At 49.5% G+C, this 23280-nt stretch overlaps 1 protein-coding gene across 5 annotated transcripts in view; it reads right to left on the bottom strand.

The window, feature by feature from the left end:
• ubap2l (ubiquitin associated protein 2-like) overlaps positions 1–15434 on the bottom strand; it is a 49606-nt gene extending 34172 nt beyond the window's left edge. For all 5 annotated transcript variants that reach the window (XM_048620371.1, XM_048620372.1, XM_048620374.1 and 2 more), the window contains exons 1-7: positions 15292–15434; positions 10948–11025; positions 9811–9921; positions 8874–9042; positions 6590–6685; positions 6049–6091; positions 1223–1332 (exon numbers count right to left, since the gene is read on the bottom strand). In XM_048620371.1, coding sequence (XP_048476328.1) covers positions 1223–1332; positions 6049–6091; positions 6590–6685; positions 8874–9042; positions 9811–9921; positions 10948–11025; positions 15292–15381 — 697 coding nt within the window. In that variant the 5' untranslated portion in view covers positions 15382–15434. The remainder of the gene's footprint in view (positions 1–1222; positions 1333–6048; positions 6092–6589; positions 6686–8873; positions 9043–9810; positions 9922–10947; positions 11026–15291) is intronic.
• Between the last annotated feature and the right edge of the window lie 7846 nt (positions 15435–23280).

Genomic DNA, 23280 nt, shown 5'->3' with positions numbered 1-23280 from the left:
GCAGGGAGAGGCCAAATAGGCTGGGACTATTTTCCCTGGAGTGTTGGAGGGTGAGGGGTCATCTTATTGAGGTTTATGAAATTATATGGCGCATGGATAGGGTGAATAGCCCAGGTCTTTATCCCAGGGTAGGGGGGGTCCAAAACCCAAGGGCACAGGTTTAATGTGAAAGGGAAAAGATTTAAAAGGGACCTGAGGGGGCAACTTCTTCCATGCAGAGGGTGGTGTGTGTATGGAATGAGCTGCCAGAGGAAGTGGTGGAGGCTGGTACAATTACATTTAAAAAAGGTACCTGGGTGTATACAAGAATACGAAGGGTTTAGAAAGATATGGGCCAAATGGGACTAGATTAATTTAGGATATCTGGTCGGCATGGATGAGTTGGACCGAAGGGTCTGTTTCTGTGCTGTTCAACTCTATGACTTGGCTCTGCTCCAGAAGGTGTTGGAAGAAGTTCACTCTACAGCACCCAACCCCTCTCCTGAAGGGCGAGCTCAAACAGCTGGTCTAAAGATACTTCGGGGCATTTACAGAAAACTAAAAGTTCTAGCAGAATCGGACAGGGTAAATGGAGGAAGGATGTTCCTGATGGCTGGGGAGTCTCAGGTCTACAAATGCACAGTAAGGAGCCTGTGGAATTCTCTCCTGCAGAAAGCCGTTGGGGCGAGTTTATTAGACATACTCAAGAGAGAGCTGGAAACGGCCCTTGCGGTAAAGGGGTACGGAGAGGGAGTGGGAGACTGAAAAATGCACAATCAGCCCTGGTCAAACTGAATGGTGGTTCAGGCTCGATGGGCTGAATAGCCTACTCCTGCACTTTTTTTTTATGTTTCTGTGCATGAAGCGCCCAGGGAGTTCTTTGCCCCAGAAAGCAGTCGCGACCAAAACATAATGTTTTCAAGGAGCAGTTAGATAGAATTCTCAGGGTTAAATGGGGGTGGTGGTGAGGGGGTGGGGGCGCGGGGCGGAGGTTGGTGGGAGGAGAAGCCGAAACAGGGGACGGAGTCGGATGATCATTTTCACCATTGCCTCCAGGGAGGGGGTAAAGGCTGCTCTTTCAGTTTCAGCGTGAAGACCCCAGGGCAAAACAGCAGGCTGAATTTGGGGTCTCTGATTGCTTATATGTGGAAGGGAAAAGGCAAGTGTAGGGGGTCCTGCTTGGGCACACAGTCACCTGCTTCCCCCTGTTTGACTCGAGCTGAACAAGAGCAAAGCCACTTACTCGTCCCATCATCCGGCTCAAAGCTGCTGGCGCTGTTCCACGTCGGGTTGGGGTTCCCGTAGTACTCGTCCGTGCTGGCTGGGTCCGTGTAATCCGCAGGGTTAAACGTTCTGAAACGGGAAGGGAAAGACTTGGTACGGACCATCCCAAAGGCAGCGAGCCACCACGAGGGCCTGCCAACGGGCGCAGAGCTTGGTGCGGCTCGGAGAGTTTCCTGTCAGACACAACGGCGACGCGCCTTTCCCAAGCGGGCCGGGGCCCAGAACCGCACCAATTCCATCTGCTACCCGCCTCAAAAAATGCTTGTCCTCTCTTCCAAATCCTACCCTTCCTGCCAAAACCCTCCCGAGACAACGATGCCCTTTTGTAGCCTCCTGCTTATGTCACGCCATAACAGTGCCAGCAAGGGTGGATGGGTCTTCACCTGTGGAGAGAAAGCAGAGTTATCATTTCGGGTCCAGTTCTTCAGAATGTTTTGAAGAACAGACAACAGACCTGAAATGATAACTCTGCTTTCTCTCCATAGGTGCTGCCAGACCTGCTGAGTTTGTCTAGCAATTGCTGCTTTTATTGACCAGACTAAAACCTGGAAGGGGCAGGTTTCTGAGGAGAGGCGAGACAGTATCCACTGGAGTTTGGAAGAGTGATAAGGGACTTGATTGAAGCATACCAAGATCCTGAGGGGACCTGACTGAGTTGGTGGGGAAAGGAGGCTTCCTCTCGCGGGAGAATCGAGAACTGGGGCTCGCTGTTTAAAAATAAGGGGCTGCCCATCAAAGACAGAGAAGAAATGTTTTCCTTCAGAGAGTGTTTGGTACTGTACTTCCACTGCCATTTCAAGAAGAAATGGCTTGAATATTTTTTAAAGCAGAGATAGAAAGATTCTTGAGGGAGTTAGGCAGTAATGTGGATCCACCATCGCCTCGTTGAAGGGGCCAAATGGCCTACTCCTGCTCCTGTTGCACATGGTTTCACACAGCGAGCGGTCGGGCTCTGTAATATGCTGCTCAAGGCTATGGAAGAGGTAGCTTCAATCCAGAGGGAACTGGGTTATGTGAAGAGAAAGAATGTGCAAGGTTATAGGGAGAGAAGACACTAAGTGAGCAGCCTCCTCTTGCGTTGTCTGAGCTATAGTTGGCTTTCTAGATTAGTGCCCTTGAAGTACATCAATTCCCTGCTCTTGTTGCCTACACTCAAGAACACCTTGCTTCCTCAACCAGATCTTCCATCTCTGATGGATGGCCTGATCACATTGATCGATCAGTTGGAGGCAATGCATGGGAACGCAAGAACAATCAAACCTCAAGCCAGCTCGAGCTCAGTTCAGAATCCACACCTGTCAGCTGTAAACCGTTCTGTTGCTGTTAGGCGATACCAGCCAATGCACAACTGCCCAGCACCGAAGGCCATTCAGCCCATCGTACCTCAAACAGCTGGACAGAAGCTACACTCTAAAGCGTGGAGGAGGCTGGGTCACCAAATATAACATAAGTGAAGTCAGAGAGACTTCTGATTGACAAAGGGACAGACAGAAAAGTGGGGTCGAGGCCACAAGCGGATCTGCCATGACCTTTAGCGAATGCGACAGCAGGCTCAAGTCGCCAAATAACTGGTTCAACGCGTCCAACACATTCAAACGTCAAGTTGTGGCCTTTCTCTTATTCACTCGTGGCCTGCTGCCCATCCCTAGTTGCCCTCGAGATGGTGGTGGTGAGCTGTTGCAGTCCATGGGCTTTAGGTAAACCCACAGTTTTGCTGCTGGGAAGTTCCAGGATACTGACCCAGTCACAGTGAAGGAACGGCAACATATTCTCAAGTCAGGCTGGCAAGTGGCTCGGTGGGGAATGTGCACGGAGCGGTGTTCCAATATATCTGCTGCCCTTGTCCTTCGAGATGCGAAGTGGTGGCAGGTTTGAACCTGAACTAACAAAACCGAGCACCTCCTCCTGGTAAATTGCACAGGATGGAAGAGCCTGCGATAAGAAAAAGCTGGAACTGCGACCTTTATTGTACCGTTTCCATCCCATTCGATGTTGTTGAGGCATTCAGTCGGTGGAACAAATAGCAATGCTGCCTTCCTACCAGCCTCAGACACAGCTTCGACAGTGTCACCCACATCCTGTGAGCAGGGCAGATGGGTAGGAGTTCTGCCCCCTGTCTGATACATCCTGCAGCAGGAGCTGCTCTCCGGTGTTCTAAAATCAGGAGCGTACGGTTTAGGAACCAGTACGGGCCATTCGGCTCCTTGAGAAAGTCGGATGAAATCCGCGCTGAACTGATTGCGATTGGAATCCCACTGCGACTGCTCCAAGCCTGCCCCGATACCCTGCGCCTGTCCTCATGTTGGTCAAAATTCTCTCTCTGCACTCGTTCGCAGGATGCAGGCACTGCAGGCAAGACCAGCAGTTAATTCCCGTCCCTAATCGCCCTCGAGCCGGCTGCCTTTCCAGAAAGCAGTGGAGAGTCAACCAATTCGTTGTGGGGTCTGGTAGGGCCCAGACCAGGTAAGAATGGGAGATATTTCTTCCCTAAAGGACACTCATAAACCAAACGGGTTGCTACACCAAACATAGCTGTCACGGTTTCCAGATTGGGCTTTCTGATTTGCTAATTGAAGCCACCTCCGTTGGAAAAGGTCCCTGAGAGTTGGAGTCTGGAGAGAGAAAGGCATTGGTTCAGTTCAGAGGTTTATGCCTCAAACCCTAAGCTGGCTCCCGATAACAGACTAGTCATCTTAAACTCTCACTGGGCACATTCAAACAAATCGAACAGGAATGTTTATACTGCAGTGATTATACTGCGGTGAAGGCTAAGAGATCCAGCTCTTGTACCTCAGCATTGCTGAGGAGATTACCAGGTCATGACAGAACTGTGCCAAGCACAAAATGGGTCTTAACAGGTACAGTCACGTTCACACGTCACCCCCTCCATCCCACAAAAAGGCTTATACTGGCTCGCTGTTAACTAACTCATTTTGTTTACAATTCTATGTCTTTTTCTGAACTGCCTCTGTGAACCACTACAAGCCTTCCTGTCACCTCCTCCGACCCTCCGACATCTCTGCTCTCCAATCCCGGCCTCTTGAGCACCTCCCTGATTCCCACTGCTCCACCAATGGTTGGTGTGCCTTTAGCTGCCTGGAGGCCCGAGCCCAGGAATTCCTGCCATAAACCTCTCCATCTCCCCGCAGCCCCCCATACCTTGAGGACTTGCTAGAAACGCGCTGGCCAAGCTTTTAACCACCAACATCTCAAGTGATTTGGTGGTAATTTGTTTCTTAACATACCAGTCTCAGGAAGTGGCTTGTTCCTTTAAATACCAAAGGTGCAATGTAAATACAAAATACACGTTCAAAACTAAAAGCAGGAGCAGAAATAGGCCATTCAGCCCCTCGAGTCTGCTCCACCTTTCAATAAGATTGTGCTGATCTGATTGCGTTTCAAATTCCAATTTCCAAAAATTTTTTCTACTTCTGCCTTAAAATTCAGGACTCTGCCTCACGTGGTAGAGCTTCAAACTTGCACAGCCCTCAGTTTCTTTACCACACCCCTCAGTTTCTTTACCACACCCACCCTGTCAAGACTGTTCGGGATCTTGTGCTGTTCAAAAAGGTCACCCCTTGCTCTTCTAAGCTCCAGTGGAAAGAAGCCCAGTCTGTCAAACCTCTCCCAAAGGCAATTCACCCATTCCAGGTAGCAGTCTAATGAACCTCCTCTGAGCTGCCTCCAATATGTTTACACCCTTCCCTAAAGAAGGAGGCAAAAGCTAGACAATGTCTTCGAGATGTGGTCACTCCAATGCCCCTTATTATAGGAGCAGAACATCCTCCTTTTCATAAAAGCCAAAAGAACTGCGGATGCTATAAATCAGGAATAAAAACACAGTTGCTGGAAAAGCCCAGCATGTGTGGCAGCATCTGTGAAGGAAAAAACAGTGTTAACGTTTTGGGTCCGGTGACCTGTTCTGACAAAGGGTCATTGGACCCGAAACATTAACTCTGTTTTTACTCTTCACAGGTGCTGCCAGAGCTGCTGGACTTTTCCAGCAACTTCTGTTTTTGATCCTTCTTTTCATGCCTGTTTCCTCCCACGAGAAAGGACAGTGTCCAGATTAGCCTTCCTGATGACGTGCTCTCCCCTACACACTGGCTTTCCGATTTGCGCTCTTGAACGCCCGGATCCCCCTCCACCTCGGAGTTCCACAGTCGTTCGCCGTTTGACTTTTTCATTCGTCCTGCTGAAGTCACGAACGTGACTGTTTTCTCCACGGTACATGGCATCCGTTTCGGCGGGGCGCCGCGGCCAGTGTCATGATGCCGAGTGCGCTTCATTGGCTGCGACAGCTGCGACGGGCGCTACGGAAATGCAACACCCCGAGGCGGCCAATCATGAGAGTCCACAACCAGCCCCTAACCCTTTACTTTCTGGCTGTCGTTTACACAGGGAACACATCTGCCCCTCCCACCATCACCACCAACAACCCCCATGTACCCTCTGCTTTTGCTGGGAAAGGAACAATAGAAACTCTCAGCTCAAACCCCTTACTTCTGACCAAAACCCTACCCCATGCCACCTGGACATTTCCCACTGTTTCCAAACTCCCCTCGAGTCCACATTACCAGACAATTATTTCAGACCCATCTCACACCCTTCACGCTGAGAAGATTCTTTGCCCTCCCCGACCATGTCAGATTTCAATCGACTGGTTTTATACAATTGACGCCAACACACAAGATAAACGCCCAGCAGTCACTGGGTAAAAATTCATGTTACAAGTGGCCACGACTGATCGGTGGCTTCTCAACAGCCAAGATTGATTCAACTTACCCCATCCCCTGGGCGGAAAACCTGCCCCCTCTCCGGCCCAGACCTGAAAACAAAAATCAGAAGCAAAAATCAAGTTTCAGTTCAAAAGAACAGAGTCCACAGGTTGGTCCCAATGCATTCTGAATAAGGAAATCTCAGGACAATACACATTCGTGCGACTCCCAATTTCCATCACGCCCTCTGGCCCCTACACACCCGCTCTGCCTCCATCACCTCCTCCGGCCCCTATGTCCCCCCACTCCCTGTCTCTGTTGCCTCCTCCAGCCCCTACACCACACACCACCCCCACCCCCCGCCTCCACACCATCTGAGTCACCTCCTCTGGCCCCTACACCCCCTCCCTATCTGTCACCTCCTTGAGGCCAGAGGTGTTCGCTCAATTCCAGGAAATTTAACCCTGTGACAGCGAAGGGACTCTCTCCAAACTGCAATGGGACACTAGCTGCTGTCCTCGCCTGCAGTGGGATGCAGCCCATCAAGAGCTGCACCCTTCGGGTTGGGGTCGGGGGGGTGTGGGGGGTGGAGTGCACGAGCTGCTTACCTCTGCCTCTGCCACGTCCTCGCCTGCCTCTCTCGGAGGCCCTGCTAAAGGTCCCACTGCTCTTGGCTCCATCCAGTCCATTCTCCTGGCCCCGAACTGCCGAGAGAGAGAAATCCGACTGTAGCATTACAGTATCAATTCACAAAAACAAACCACAGCAAAGTGTGAGGGACGCACATTATGAAACCCCTGCTACAATTGACAGGATATGGGTGAAGCTGTGTACAACTCTAGTCTTCTTATACAATCATAAATACTCTATAGTGTGGTAGCAGGCCATTTAGCCCATACAGTCCACACTGACCCTACCCTATCCCTGTAACCCTGCACTTCCCATAGCCAATCCACCCTAACCTGCACATCCCTGGGCAGTACGGGACAATTTAGCACGGCCAATCCACCCCGACCCGCACATCCCTGGGCACTACAGGACAATTTAGCATGGCCAATCCACCCTGACCTGCACACCTGTGGACTGTAGGAGGAAACCCACACAGACGTGGTGGGGGGGAAAACGCTGCAAGGCAGCAGTGCTAACCACTGCGCCGAATCCTTACTTAAGGATAGACTTGCAAACAATTTGGAGAAGGCTCACACAACTGATTCATGGGACGAATGGGCTGGTCTTACAAGGTAAGGTGGAGCAGGTTGGGACTGCATCCATCGCAGTTTCAACAATTGAGCGGTGATCTTATAGAAAATAGGTGGAGGCAGACATTCGGCCCATCAAGCCGGCACCACCATTCTATATTATCACGGCCAATCATACAATTTCAGTAGCCCACTCCCGGTCTCTCAATACCTTTATCCCTTTAGCCGCAAGGGCCACATCCAGCTCCCTTTTGAATATATCTAATGAAGTGGCTCCAACAGCTCTCTGCAGGAGACAATACCACAGGTTCACAACTCTGAGTGAAGAAATTCTCCCTCATCTCAGTTCTGAATGGCTTACCCCTTAACTCTTAGACTGTGTCCCTTAGGTCTGCGCTTCAGGAACGTTCTTCCTGTATGTAGCCTATCCAGTCTCATCGGGACTTTACAAGTTTCTATGAGATCCCCCCCTCATTCCTCCAGCGAGTACAAGCCCAGTCGATCCAGTCTTTCCTCATATGTCAGTCCTGCCATCCCGGGAATCAGTCTGGTGAACCTTCGCTGGACTCCCTCGATAACAAGAGTGTCCTTCCTCAGACTGGGAGACCAAAACTGAACACAATACTCAAGGTACAGCCTCACCAAGACCCTGTATAACTGCAGCAAGTCATCCTTACTCCTATACTCAAATTATTGAGATATACAAGATTTTGAGGGGGGGGGGGGGTTGGGGGGTTGATAGGGGTGGGTGCTGAGGGGGCATCTTCCCCTCACACTGGGGGGAAATCTAGAACTGGTGGGGGTGCGGGGAGGGCTGAATAGGGTTGAGGAAGGGTCACCGGACCCGAGACGTTAACTCTGATCTTTTGCTTCACAGATGTTGCCAGACTGCTGAGCTTTTCCAGCAACTTCTGTTTTTGTTCCCGATTTACAGCATCCGCAGTTCTTTCGGTCTCTTAATGATGATGGAGATGAGTTTTCTTCTCTCAGAGGACTGAAGGGTCTGTTTCTGTGCTGTATGGCTATGACACATTTGCCACAAGGAGAGATTGGTGCACACTGAAGCTTAGAGCGTGAGGGGCTCTCATGGAGAGGTACAAATTTTGAACAGGGCTGGACAAACCGGATGCTTCCCCTGGCCGGGGGAACAAGGGGTCACGATCTTGGGAATACAAAGTACAGCATTTCAGACTGAGATGAGGGAAAACGTTATCACTTGAAGGGTGGTGACTGTGGAATCCTCAAAACACGGAAGGCAGCAGAGGCTACGTCACAATGCATTTAAGACCCAAAACAGATTCTGGAGGCAAAAGGAGTTGGGGGTACAAGGGGAGACTGAGAGTATGTGTTGAGATAGAGGAGGATCAGCTACGATCATATCGCATGGCAAAGTTGGTTCGATGGACCAAACGGCCCACACCCAGCGGAGCGGGCAGAACACAGGGAGCTCGTGGGGAGGAGGGGGCGAACGTAGAGACTGGCTCCCATAAGGATTGGTCAAGTGCAGATACAGTGACGCTGGTAGTGGTGATGGGTGAGCTGGAAACTGGATATACAAGAACAAGAAACAGATGGATATGCAGAGACTAGATGGGTCAAAGGTTCTGTCTCCATGTTTAAGTTCCGTGCGGAGTTGCAGATACCCGAGTGGCAGTGGGGGGAGCCGCTTTAGCAGTTATTGCGGGTAACTTACACTCCCTGCCCCGGCTCGCGCCCCTGCCTCTCCTGCCTCCTCCTACGCGCCTCCGGCTGAACTCCCGGTCTCTGTCTCGCATTTCTTTGTTCTCCTCACTGGCCTCCACCAAGCTGGTCTCCTTTGGGCCTGCCAAACTCTTCTTCTTCCCGACCATTTCCCAAGAATCCTGTCCAAGAGGAAACGGAAAGGGAACAAAAAAAAAAATCAATTCCAGGGGCTGACCAAGGCGGAGACCGATGAGCAAAAACGAACGGTGGGGTGTGTCAGATTTCGCGTGCTTTGGACAGATCCGATCGAGCATCGTCGCTTGTCTGTCTTACTTTTTGGTGACTACTCCCATCAGTCAAGGCAGTACGGTGGCTCAATGGTTAGCACTGCTGCCTCACTGCACCAGGGACTGGGTTTGATTCCACCCATTGGCGACTGTCTGTGCGGAGTTTGCACGTTCTCTCCCTGTGTCTGCGTAGGTTTCCTCCGGTTTCCACCCACAGTCCAAAGATGTGCCAGGTTAGGGTGGATTGGCCATGCTAAATTGTCCCATAGTATCCAGGGACATGCAGGCTAGGTGGTTGAGGCATGGTAAACGTGGGGAGAGGGCCAGGTCTGTCTGGCACAGTCTTGATGGGCCAAATGGCCTCTTCCCACACTGTAGTGACTCTATGACACAGACCCCACGTGGGCAGGGTGGAAAAAGCTCTTCGATAATTGTCCAGATGAGAGGATGGCCCTTGGAGGAGGGATAGAGTGGGCACATTTTCGAGAACGTGGACATGGCTCAGGAGGAACCCAGGGATCGGAAGGGATGAGAGTTAATGGGGGTAAAAAGGAAAAACAAACACGTGCAGCATGGCCTGGGGAGGGAGAGATAGCCCAAACTAACATCCCCCCCCCCCCCCACCACGGCCTCTCTAAATTCTAGGTGAAAGCACAGTACCGTATCTGGGTTTCCTTCCAGGAGTACATTGATGGCTCTGTTGACGTCACCGTTGCAATCGTGGAGAGCAATCATGCATTCATCCTGGTTCTTGCCTGTAATGTCGATCAGCTGCAGGACACAGAGGACACAGTTGACTCGCTGTCGTTTTTGTCCCTCCCCACATTCCCTGAACATGCAGACAGCCCACAAGGACGCGAAAGGGAGTCGTCGGCAGGCCATCTGATAACCTGCCCGGTGGCCACGGATCCAGGGATAACCTCTACGCCTCATTTAACTTCCACAAGGCAGCGAGACAGCTGTAACTCCCAGTGGGAGTGAACAACGTACAAAAGAAACAAGAGGCTCTGCTGCCCTAAGGCAAGCTATTACTGCTCCCTGGGGTATTCTGCTCTTGCAAATAAACAGATTCACGCCTCGCAACCTTAAAATGCTGCCAGCCCAGGAGGCCACTCAACCCACCATCCCTGTGCCAGCTCTTTCAAAGAGTGAGCACAACTTGTTCTCCCTTTGCTGCAGGAGCCCAGCGAATCTTTCCTCTATAAGTGTTCATCCACCATCCCTGTTTTGAATTCAGTATTGAATCTATGCCGGGACAGTGTATTTCACACTGGGACACCTCTACGTGTAAATTTGTTTCCCCTCTAGAGTACTGTAACTATTTCAAGCTCACAGTTTGTTAAAACACATCTAACCCCACCACCACCACCATTTTTTTCTCTTCAAATCTGTGTCCTTTGGTTGACCGACCCTCCTATTGGTGGGAACAGCCTCATTTCCTCAATCGAAACAGCCCACCAACCTCACAATTTTGAGCATCTCAATTCAATCTCCCCCTCAAGCTTCTCCATTCCAAGGAAAGCGATAGCAGCTCCCCGCCCCGTGCGAACTATAAACCCAGACACCGCTCTCTTTCTCAATCCTGGTGCGGAATTTTGTTGGGTCAAATTGGCTCATCAAACAATCTCTTCGTGTAACGAGACTACGAAAGGCAACTCCAACCCCAGACTTCAGAAGCTCACTGAATAAAACCGTCTGCAAGGGCGGCCTAACGCACTCAGCGCCGCATGATGGGGGAAGTGGCGGTGCCGCCGGGTGGGTTTTCTGCCACCCCTATTTGCCTGCAGTACGACTAACCTGCTTTACTTTCTCCTCGAAGTCAGCATCATTGTGGTCTGAAATCATCTGTGCAATTCGTATCTGCTCTGCTGTAGCCTCCAGAAGGAAGGAGAAGAAACGCTTAGTGACAGACAACAGCGAGGCACAAGATGGTCACATTTAATTCACCTGCCGCACCAAAAATGCACCAGCCTCCTCCCACCCTCTCTCCATCTCCCCCTCTCCTTCTACTCCTTTCTTCTTTGGGTCTTCATGCGGCACCTCCCTAAGTGCAACGACAGATCCCCAGGGAGACAGAGTCACTCCGCTCCACACTGCCGGGCTCTCTTGGTTGGGGTGGGAGCGTGATTCTGCCCAATTCCTGGATGATAGATAAATCTATAAATGCAAAGGGGCCAGGGAAGAAAGCAGGTACCAAGTTTGGATGGTCAGCCGTGGTCATGTTGAATGGGACAGCAGGCCCGAAGGGCCGAGTGGGCTTACCCTCCTCCTACTTCCTACAAAGGAGTGTCTTATGGGTTAGCTCAGTTGGCTGGACGGTTTCTGAAACAGAGTGACGTCAGCAGGGGAAGGTCCCATTCCTGAGGTTAACTATGAAAATCCCTGCTTCTTTACCTCGCCTCTCACCTAAGGCATGATGACCCTCAGGTTAAACTCACAACCTGTTGTCTCTCGCTAATGAGAGAGCAGCCCCATGGTCCTGACAAAACTTACCTCATGCTGACGGCCCCCACCTTCTCTATATTAAACCTGTGAAGTTTACATTTCAGAGAGGAGCCCTAGCTGTTTGCTTCTGACATTAGTTACTGTGCTAACTTCTGCTGAAGTGCCTTTACTCGGTGGGGTGGCTGCAGTGGTATGGGGGTGATTTGAAATAAAAGCATTCACACAAAGCGAACCCACAGTGCAGCGCCAGAGTGAGTCACAAGGGTTGGTCGCTTCTCTGTGGTACTTTGATGCTTGGCAACAGTGCCCAGAAGGCTCTCTAACCCCTCTGGCTCTCATCAGAAACGGGAACCGAATTGAAATCTACAAGTCACCCATACGGTGCACACAGATCTGCTCCAGCTTGCCTGACTGGGGGAAAACATTGCCACGATGCTCAGGCAGATAGAAGCACATATTTGAAGGCCTCAGGGCACACACGTTCACGTGGCAGGGCAAACAAAGGTGGCGAGATGAGAAAGGGAATGGCCTCACAAGTAGGGGCACGGAAGGCAAAAGCCCAAACTGTAAAGGGAACAATGCCAGACCTTTGCAAGATGGCCTCAAGCTGGAGTGTTGGGGTGAGTTCAGGGTGACTACGCTTCATGTGGTCAGGGAGATTTACTAAAACGGCAGGGGTTTAGGTAATGCAGAGAGGCTGAGGGGGGAGCTAGAAATGCTTTCCTTAACAGCAGAAAGGCTTTGGGGCATTCAGGATCAAAAGCAGGCTTTAGAAGATGTTTAGTATGCTTGCCTTCACTTTTCAGATGTTTGAGTATAGGAGTTGGGACGTTATATTGAGGCTGTACAGGACGTTGGTGAGGCCTCTTCTGGAGTACTGCGTCCAGTTCTGGTCACCCTGTTATAGGAAGCATATTAAGCTGGAGAGGGTGCAGAAGAGATTTACCAGGATGTTGCCAGATATGGGTGGCTTGAGTTATAAGATGAAGTTGGATAGGTTGGAACTTTTTCTACTGGAGCATAGGAGGTTGTCACGAGGGGTATAGATAAGGTGAATTGCAGGTGTCTTTTCCCTAGGGTGGGGGATTTCAAGACTAGGGTGCACATTTTTAAGATGAGAGGGGATAGGCTTAAAAAAGACCTGAGGAACAATTATTTCACTTAGAGGGGTGGTTGGTGTGTGGAATGAACTTCCTGAGGAAGTGGCAGATGCAGATACAGTTACAATGTTTACAAGACATTTAGGTGAGCACGTGAATAAGAAATGTTGAAGGATACAGGCTAAGCGCAGGCAGGTGGGACTAGTTTAGTTTAGGATTATGGTTGGCATGGACTGGTTGGACCAAAGGGTCTGTTTCTCTGCCATGAGCAGACCTTGGCTGGGGGTGGGGGGGTAATAACCTTTGTTCTGGCACATGCATCAGTAACCACATCTCAGAGGTTTTAAGACAATCGATTAAACAATTGAACAGCAACGGGACTCAAATGTTTTTGACGAGAAGTTAAAATCTGGGAAAGCAGACGGTGACAAGTCAAGAGGATCTGCAGAGGGCAAAGAAATCTGTAGCCAGAGGACTGATCCACATGGGAGTGGAGAGAACGCTGAGATCTGAAGGAACTGAAACAGACATTGCTCAGAGCTGGCAACATCCGTGGAGAGAAAATACGAATTAACGTTTCAAGAGGTCACTGGACTCGAAATGCAACCTCTGCTTTCTCGCCACAGATGCTGCAAGACCTGAGTTTCTCCAGCAATTTCTGTTTCAGATTTACAGCATATGCAGTTCTTTAGAACAAAGCAAAGAACCAGGATTATATCCGAATGAAGTAACTGTGCTCTAGGATCTGACTAATAAACACCACTGGCATCGGGCGCTGCAGCATATGTATATCGTCCTGTTCTGATTTTCACCCTCATGTCTCTGTTGCCCCAAAGGTACTCAGTGGCCAAAACGTTCTAACCCTTCGCCCTGAGTAGTTGAAGCTGGATGCAGGATGCAGGATCATTGTAAACAGTAAAGGCACCCAACCCATAATATCCAAATGATCGCAAACAACGGGGTCAAAAGCAGGGCAAGAGTTATACACTTGATAGTAAGGTCCTGCCAAAAACAAAAAAAGACCTTGGAGTGCAGGTTCATAGTTTCTCGAAAGTGGAGTCACAGGTAGACGGAGTAGTGAAGGCGGTGTTTGGTACGCTTGCCTTTATTGGTCAGTGCATTGAGTATAGGAGTCAGGAGGTCATGTTGCAGTTTTACAGGACACTAGTTAGGCCTCTTTCAGAATACTGCGTGCAATTCTGGTCTCCCGGCTATAGGAAGGATTTTGTGAAACTTGAAAGGGTTCAGAAAAGATTTCCAAGGATGTTGCCAGGTTATAGGGTTTGAGCTATAGGGAGAGGTTGAATAGGCTGGGGCTATTTTCCCTGGAGCATTGGAGGCTGAGGGGTGACCTTAGAGAGGTTTATAAAATCATGAGGGACATGGATAGGGTGAATAGCCAAGGTCTTTTTCCCCAGGGTAGGGAAGTCTAAAACTATAGGGCATAGGTTTAAGGTGAGAGGGGAAAAATATAAAAGCGACCTTTTTCACACAGAGAGTTTGCGTGTATGGAACGAGCTGCCAGAGGACATGGTGGAGGCTGGTACAATTACAACATTTAAAAGGCATCGGGATGGGTACATGAATAGAAAAGGTTTAGAGGGATATGGGCCAAATGCTGGCAAATGGGACTAGACTAGTTTAGGATATCTGGTCAGCATGGACAAGTTGGACTTTCGGGTCTGTTTCTGTGCTGTATGACTCTGTGGCTGTACCTTACCTTAGACATCAGAGAACGCTGTTATGTGAACACTGACTCCAACCCTCATCTTCCTTCTCACTCTCTGGCATGTCTCTACCTGCCAACTTGTCTCAGCAAGCAGCAATTAAACTCTGACTGACCTGAGCTGGATTTACTTACAGGAGCAAATTCGAGACAGCCTTGCGCAAGCAGGAAACTAAAACAAACAGAAGCCCAACAGAGAAAACAGCGCAAGGCTCCAGCTGAGATCGGAACAACCGTTGAGCAACTCTCACCCCATGAGCGAGCTTTGTGCTGAATTTCGTGTCTCTACCCCCTAGGACACTGATTCACAACACTGCAACACAGTCTCAGAATCACTAGAGACCTTCATGGGCACTTCAACCCGACAGAGTATTCTCCTGCAAGGGTGGCAGCATGATTGGCAGACTACATAACCAGGCTAAATGGATGTTTTCCCTCTCTGGTCAGGGGCAGAACCTGATAGTACAGAATAACCCCTTCCGAACCAAAACAAATAATGTGACGTTTCATGACCAGGTATTATCTCGCTAACTTGAGGCTGCCTGACACGACAGACTCGCTGCATTAGCCAGATCTGGCTCCGAGGGGACGATTAGAGTTCGATTGCTGTGTTTGAAGGCAAGTTAATAGGCGGAAACATGCTTGTAAATTCCAGGTACAGGAAAAGCTTCAGGAATAGGGAGACGGGAACATGCTCTCTGACACTCCTCTCGAGGAGAATCACCTCACCAACTGCTGTTGTCTAGACCCACACCAAAGGGCACAGCGGGCTAAGGTGACCTGTGGAAATTACCGGCGCCCAGGGAGGGAGGCAGATCTGAAAGGACACGCAGGAGTACTTGACTCTCCCCCTTGCAAAAAGATGATTACCTGTGGCCGCTGTTTCTGCTGTGTCTGATTCTGCGTCTGTGTCTGATCCCAGTTGCCCCGGGCTCGATTCGTGCCCACCGATGTCATCATTTACAGTATATACAAATAACAGTATTTACAAGGTACAAACCTGCGCAGGGGACAGACAGAGAGAGAAACAAATGAAGAAGTGACCCCAATTACTTTTACCACAGCGTGCGTCTGTCACTGGCAAAGCCTGTGTTTTTTTTTTAAACCTTTCCTTAACTGAATGGCTTGCTGAGGTACATGACAGTGAAGCACATTGCTGTGGGTCTGGATTCACACATCCCTTAGAAAGCAAGGTGCACGAGCTAAAGTAGGTCATTCAGCCCTTCAGAGTCTGCTCCCCCATTCAATGAGATCATGGTTGATCTCATCATCCTCAACTCTCACTTATCCGCCCTTTTCCCCATAACGTTAGATTCCCTTCCTGGTTAAAACTCTCTCTATCTCAGCTTTGAATATACTTAACTGCCCTCTGCAGTAAAGAATTCCACAGATTCACTTCCATCTGAGAAGAAATTCCTCCTCATCTCTGTCTTATATGGATGGCGCCTTACTCAAATTACATCCTCTGGTCCTAGACTCTCCCACACAACGGGAAACAACCTCTCCACGTCTCCCCGGTCAATTTCCCCCTAAGAATCTTGTATGTTTCAATCAGGCCACTTTGCATTCTTCTAAACTCCAATGAGTACGGGCCCCAACCTTCTCAAATATAACAGTCCCTCCATCCCCAGAATCAGCCGAGTGAACTTTCTCTGGACTGCCTCCAATGCCGGTCTATCTTTCCTTAGATAAGTTACTCAAAACAGTTCACATTGTTCCAGCTGTGGTCTAACCAGTGCCTTGCATAGTCCCCTATTTTTATACTCCGTTCCCTTTGAAGTAAAGGCCAACATTCCATCTGCCTTCTGTCTCACCTGCTGAGTACTGGATGCCAGCTTTTTTGTAATTTATGCACAAGGACACCCCTAAATTCCTCTATGCCGCAGCTTTCCACAGTCTTTCGCCATTTAAATAATATTCAGTTAGTCCATTCTTCCAGCCAAAGTACATTTTTGTCAAATTACAATCTACCGGCCAAGTTTTGCCAACTCACTGAGCCTGTCTATATCCCTCAGCAGACTGTTGTTCCCACCACACCCCCTTCCCAAACAGTTTTGAAACTTATAAACTTGGCAATAGCATGTTTACTTCCCTCATCCAAGTCAAATACATTTTTATATATAACATACAAAAAGTAAATACTGTCAGAAGTCACACGACACCAGGTTTATTTGAAATCACAAGCTTTCGGAGCACAGCCCCTTCGAAACCTGTTGGGACTATAACTTCAAGTCTTGTGACTTCTGCCTTTGTCTACCCCAGTCCAAAACTGGCACCTCCACATCATAGTAAATACTGCAGCATAGAGAGGTGAGCAGAGGTGACTATGAAGGCCTATCGTCAGTACCAAGTGGAAGGGAGAAGCAAGGATAGCAGGCCAGAAACAAAGCCATAGAGGTTAGGAGGGGGACAATGATTGAGCAATTGAACAGAGCGGGTATCCCCAAGGAAAGGGGCAAGGGTGTCTCAAATTATTGTTAAGCTAATGAACAGACACAAACTGTAATACCAAATATAACTGTGTAAAAGTCGAGTATCGAAGACTAACGCTTTCACAAATAAGAGGTTCGCAATTCACAAGGTACACGATGTTACGTAGTAATATAAAATATAGTGATATATAGGAGCAGAAAGGCATTCGAGACTGCTCCATCATTCAATAGGATCATGGTTGATCACCCAACTCAGCCCCTCAATCCCTTTAGTCCTCAGAACTATAACCCCTTCCAGAAAACATTCAATGTTTTGCCCTCAGTTGGCACAGAATTCCACAGGCTCACCACTCTCTGGGCAAAGACACTTCCCATCTCAGTCCAAAATTATTTTTCCCCTTAGACTGCGACGCCTGGATCTGGACTCCCCGGTCATTGGGAACATCCTTCCTGCATTTATCCAGTCTAGCCCTGTTCGAATTTTATAGGTTGCTATGAGATTCCCTCCACCTCCTTCATTTTTCTAAACTCCTGTGAATGTAATCCTAAATGATCCAGTCTCTCTTCAGATGTCAGTCCTGCCATCCCAGGAGTAATTCTGGTAAACCTTTGTTGTACTCCCTCTTTAGCCAGAACATCCAGCCTCATAAGGAGACCAGAACTGCCCACACAATATTCCAGTTGTGGTCTCACCAAGACCCTGTAACAATTGCAGCAGGACACACGACTGTAATGAAAAGGAACAGGAGTTGGCCATTCAGCCCCTCAAGCCTTGTTTGACCATTCTGTAGGATCATGGCTGACCAAACATTCCTCACATCCATGTTTCCGTAATCCTCGAACTATCGCAACCATAAATATACACAAAGACTGTGCCCCTACAGCACTGTGTGGCAAGGAGTTCCAAAGACACTCCAGCCTCAGAAGATGCTTCATCATCTGAATCTTAAACCAATCGGAGATGATCCCCTCTGGTCCTAGACTCTCCCATGAAGGAAAGCAGCCTCTCAACATTTACCCTACCAACCCCCTTTAGAATCCAGTACGTTTCCCGGTTCCTGTACTCGAATCTTCTGGCTACGAAGGCCAACGCACCACTTTCCTCCTTCCCCGCCTGCTGGACCCACAATGCTTACTTTCAGTGACGGGTACACAAGGACACCCAGGTCGCCTTGCATCTCCCTCTTATCCCAATCAGTGGGTTTAAAGCCCACCCTCTCCCCATTAACACACTATTGCAGAGCTGAGAGGTCAGAAATCTCTCCTGCCACTCTTTGCCACAAAAGTAGCACAAAATGGAACCTGAAGTACATGACCAAACACCAGGAACTGAACAGAGAACTAGCCTCCGACGTTATTGATTACGTTTACAATAGAATAAGCCCAAATTCTACAGCAAGGTGACATAGATCAGAGAGAGGGGATGCAAAAGTGGGGTGGAAGTAGAAAATCAGCCATGATCATAATGAACAGTGGCAATCTTGAGCCGCCAACTGGCCTCCTGTTTAGGTTATGCCATCGATCACTGGGGAAACCAAATGGCATTGTACAGGTTTTACTTGCCCCAAGCATTTTCTAATAACGCGTGGCAGTGCCCTGGAATTTTCCAAGCGAGATTCCTCAACACAAAATATTTAAGTTACGTACATCTCAAATGTCATATGTTTAGCTCTAGAGAGTGCCAAAGCAGGAACCAGTAACTGCTGGTTATTGGACTGTCTTCAGCCAGCCCTGCCTCGAGGGGACCCGGGCTGTGGTTCCTCCGAGTTCTCTGGCAACTCAGCAGAAGCGGTCAACCTTCGCAGGGAGGGGTATCCAGGAACTGTGAAATCTCTCCAGTGGATCTCTCAAGGCGGCCACTTTTAGGACGACACTCAATCAATCCTTCGGGAGATCGGGAAAGCCCTGGGAGTGTCACAAAGGCCAGGTGCTGGACGACGGCGAGCAAGCTGCGCTACCCGAGGGCACTTGCTCAACTCGTTCTTGGGATCAGGGGGCTTGTCAGAAAGAAACATGAGACTGTTACCCAGTGGGGCTCAGAAAGCTGACCTAAAACTCCCAAGGGGACTTGGCGGGGTGGGGGCTGAGCAGTTGTTCCCCCCGCCGACCTTCATGGAGGGGAAATTCCAGAAACAGGGGGCACAGTTTCAGAGCGAGGTCTCCCTCGTAAGGCAGGGAGGAACTTCTTCTCTCGGACAGTCAGGAATCTGGAATCCTTTCTCCCAGACAGCAGCACAGGAATCTATTCCAGCGTGAGTTTTCGCAAAAAAAAGAGTGGAAGGTTATACGGGAGTAAGGCAACAGGCAGGAAAGTGGAGTTGCGACCATAATCTGAACAGCCATGAACTTTCTGAATGGCCTCCTCTTGCTCCCATGATTCAGGTTATGTGAACCACACACCCTGGGACTAAGCTTCCCAAGTCCAGGAAGACCAATCCAGAAAGGTCAACAACCCACATTTGGTGCTTCAAGAGGTGGAAAGGCACTCTTCAGCAAGGTCAGATAAAGAAATCAAGACCATTCTTGTCCATGGCTTCCACAGGCAGAGTTTAATCTCCAGCACATCAGCACCTGAGGAGCTCAGCTCGCTGACCTTTGTCCAAGAGAGAACAAGTGCCTGTCCTACTGTCCACGGGGAGGCAACTGATCTGAGCCAATAAACGTGGGGCTGGACAAACACAGCACGAGAGGAGCAGGAAAGTCAATGTTTTGGGCTGAAACGATGCATTCCAACCTTACTGTCTCCTCATCATTAAAAACGGATCTGGAACAGGAAGCAAGGCTCTCCACCTCAATCAAGATGACATTGCATCCCCATAACAGAATGATCAGGGCAGGCAATCAAGAGGCTGGATTAGACCTTCCTCATCAACCCTCCCCATCCAGCCTGTTACCATGCCTCCCGCGAACACCCTTCAGGCTCTACGTTCTTCATAACTGAAACCAACAAATTCATAGGGTCCCTCGGATCCAAAATTTATCTTTGAGAATCCATGAACTGATTCACAATGGGTCTTGTTTCCCTGACCTGCTTTCCAAACACTGACCAACGTCCTAGGAGTGATCGTTGGCCGGAAACCACACATGACCAGAGTGTCTACAAGAGCTGGTCAGAGTCTGGGAATCCTGCAGTGAGTAATTCCTGTCCTGACTCTATCTCTCCCCCAAACCCCCCTCAAAAGCCTGTCCCACCATCGACAAGGCACAAGTCAGGAGTGTGATGGAATACTCCACACGTGCCCTGGATGGGGGCAGCTCCGACAAACACTCGAAGCTCGACACCATCCAGGACAAAGCAGCCCCCGTTTGGATTGGCACCATATCCACAAGCATCCACTCCCTCCGCCATCGATGCTCAGTCGCAGCAGTGTGTGCCATCTACAAGACGCACTTCAGCGACTCATTTCGGCTCCTTAGACAGCACCTTCCAAACCCAGGACTTCTACCCCCTAGAAGGACAATGGTAGCAGATGCACGGGGCACCATAAGTACAGTAAAGTTCAGAAAAATGCAGAAAATCCTGGTTGGTTGGCTCGCCGAGCTGGCTCGTTGTTCCGCAGACATTTCATTACCTGGCTGGGTAACATCATCAGTGCAGCCTCTGATGAAGCGCTGTTGCGTTTTCCCATCTGGTATTTAAACTCTGGTGTCTGTTGAGTTTAAACACCAGAGTTTAAACACCAGGCGGGAAAACACAACAGCGCTTCATCAGAGGTTGCACTGAAGATATTACCCAGCAGGGTAATGAAACGTCTGCAGAACAACGAACCAGCTCGGCGAGTGAACCAACCACAACATCCACAACCTGAGCTACAAATCTACTCTAAAACCTTAGAATGCAGAAGATCCCTCAGCACCTGACCGCTGGCAACACGGCACTTCCTCAGCACCAGTATTGGGAGTGCCAGACCGGATTTCTGTGTTCAGGTGTCCGGAGTGGGGACTCGAGCCCATGAATGCTACCCATTGAGTCATAGCTGGCATCCAATAGCAGAAAGGAGGAGGAAGATCCATAAGCATTCAAGTCTGAGCCAAACGCTGCCAAAACATGCCACACTCAAAACAGTATATTTAACCGAAGAACAAGACTTGAAACATTCGCTAGTTTGAGATTCTGTCAACAATCCTAGACTCAAGAGGGACTGATAGCAAGAAATAAAGCTAGGCAGCGATGACCATCAAATCCTGGATACTGCACCAAGTGAGCTCCGCTCTTTGTGGTTAGGGCTTTGCTTCTCAAACTAGGAGCAAGGAGAAAACTGCTGGGACCAAATGGGTGGACGGGCAGGGATGCTGCCTCGTATTCTACTGCTCACGAACAAGGTGCGAAGAAAGAGCTATTTCTTCATATATCTAAGACAGCCAAAGGATACTCCCAAACTCGACATGGAATACCAACATTTTAAAATGACGCTACTGAACCAATGATTTGGCTGTAAATTCTAAGCGCCCACCATCCCACGGTGGTCCGAACTTGAGGCACAAATCAACTCAAAAAGGAAATGTGCTTCCAAAGGGCTTCGGCCTCATGTTCTCACCATCACAAAGAGCACCTACTTTACTCTCTATGACCCTGACTGACATTACCTGTCCTTCAGCAGAGACCCTTGCCCTGTTACTCCCAGAGACACGCCTCCCTATGCTTCCATCTCTGTCGCCTCCTCCAGCCCCCTACACCCCCTCCCTATCTATCGCCTCCCCAGCCCCTTAAACCCCCTCCCCATCTCGGTCACCTCCTCCGGCCCCTTACACCCCCTCCCCATCCAGCCCATACATGCCTCCCGCTAACACCCTTCAGGCCCTACATTCCTCCCTAACTGGGTCACCTCTTCAGAGGTCTTGGCATTGCTCTAAGTCTGGCCTCTCGTGCCTTCAGGATTGTCACTGCACTGGGATGGTCTGGCCAAGTCTTCACTTGCCTGAAACCTGGCCTTCGGAACTTGGGCCTGAAACCTCTCCACATCACTTTCCTCTTTCAAAAAGGATTTCACAAAGTGAACGTCAGCAACCGGCCTGTTGCTCAGAATGTGACCTGACGTTACATTTCAATGCGTGACCCTGCACGAGACACTGAGCCTTCTTAGTGAAGGCACCAGAAGAAGTTATCGTTACTCACTAACCACGGTCAGTGCTGAAAGCCAGCAAACCACCCCCACCCAAGCCATGGAGATCAATGGAAACTCAGCCTCGCGCACAAGTTTAAATAGCAAGAGGCCAGCAATGTGGAAAACGTTTCTGATTCTTCACTAGCGATATCAAGCATGCAGAATATTTCACTTCAATGCTTGAATCAGAGTCATAGAATGCCTACAGTATGGAAGCAAGCCATTCAGCCCATCGAGTCCACACTGTCCAAAAAGCAAACCACCCAGACCCACCATTGTAACCCTGAATTTCCATGGCTAACCCACCTAGCATGCACACCCCTGGACAGTACGGGGAAATTTAGGTCGGCCAATCCACCCTAACCTGCACATCTTTGGACTGTGGGAAGAAACCGGAGCACCCGGAGGAAACCCACGCAGACACGGGGAGAACGTGCAAACTCCACACAGACAGTCACCCGAGGGTGGAATTGAACCCGGGTCCCTGGCACTGAGAGGCAACAGTGCTAACCACTGAGCCACCGTGCTGCTTCAGATTCAGACTGTGCCTAATTTGAACACACCTCACTTTGAATCAAAATGCCTGTTACAAAAACAGAACGTTGCTTTTGAAACACTGCAGCCAAGAGAGTCAAAAGTGTAAACGCAAAGTACAAAACTACTTTCCACAGCAGAATATCCACAACACAGCCAACTGGAAATTTTGTAGAATCCACAGCACAGAAACAGCCCCTCTGCTCTGGCGTTCTTTCTGCTTCTCTGATCACCACGATCGATTCCTACTCCTCTCTTCCCCCATGAATTCATCCAGCTTCCCCCTTCAATGCCTCGCTGCTATTTGCCTCGACCACTCTCCGTGGGAGTTGGGCCTCATTCTCTCTGTTCCTGTGGGTAGCGCATCCCCACATTCTCCCCGTGGGATGAGTTCCTGCCTTCCTCCGGACAAAGACATTTCTCTCAAATTCCCCATTGAAATTGAGTGACCATCTTACTCATTTCAGCTGGTAAAGCCAGGGTCGATCTTACAGCACGAAGGAGGTCAAAATCAGATAGCTCAGGGGTATATCAATTGACCAGAGATAAGTGCTCACAGAATAGTTCCACAGTTCAAAAACGTTCCAAACAATGCAACTGGACACTGTCAAAGCAACGACCCTACACTTCCAGGATGTTAAGCATCCCAGACATCTGGTTCAACCCCAAGGAGTTTGGCTTTGATTGAACTGTTAACTTCACAACTTTTTGTTTTAAAATTCATTCATGGGATGAGGGCATTGCTGGCCGGACCAGCATTTATTGCTCATCCTTTATTGCCCAGAGGG

The sequence above is a fragment of the Rhincodon typus genome, chromosome 46 (assembly GCF_021869965.1).
Source record: "Rhincodon typus isolate 14 chromosome 46, sRhiTyp1.1, whole genome shotgun sequence".
NCBI classification, from domain to species: Eukaryota; Metazoa; Chordata; class Chondrichthyes; order Orectolobiformes; family Rhincodontidae; genus Rhincodon; species Rhincodon typus.
Note: the sequence above shows the minus strand (reverse complement) of the source record. Positions and strands in the feature narration are given on the sequence as shown.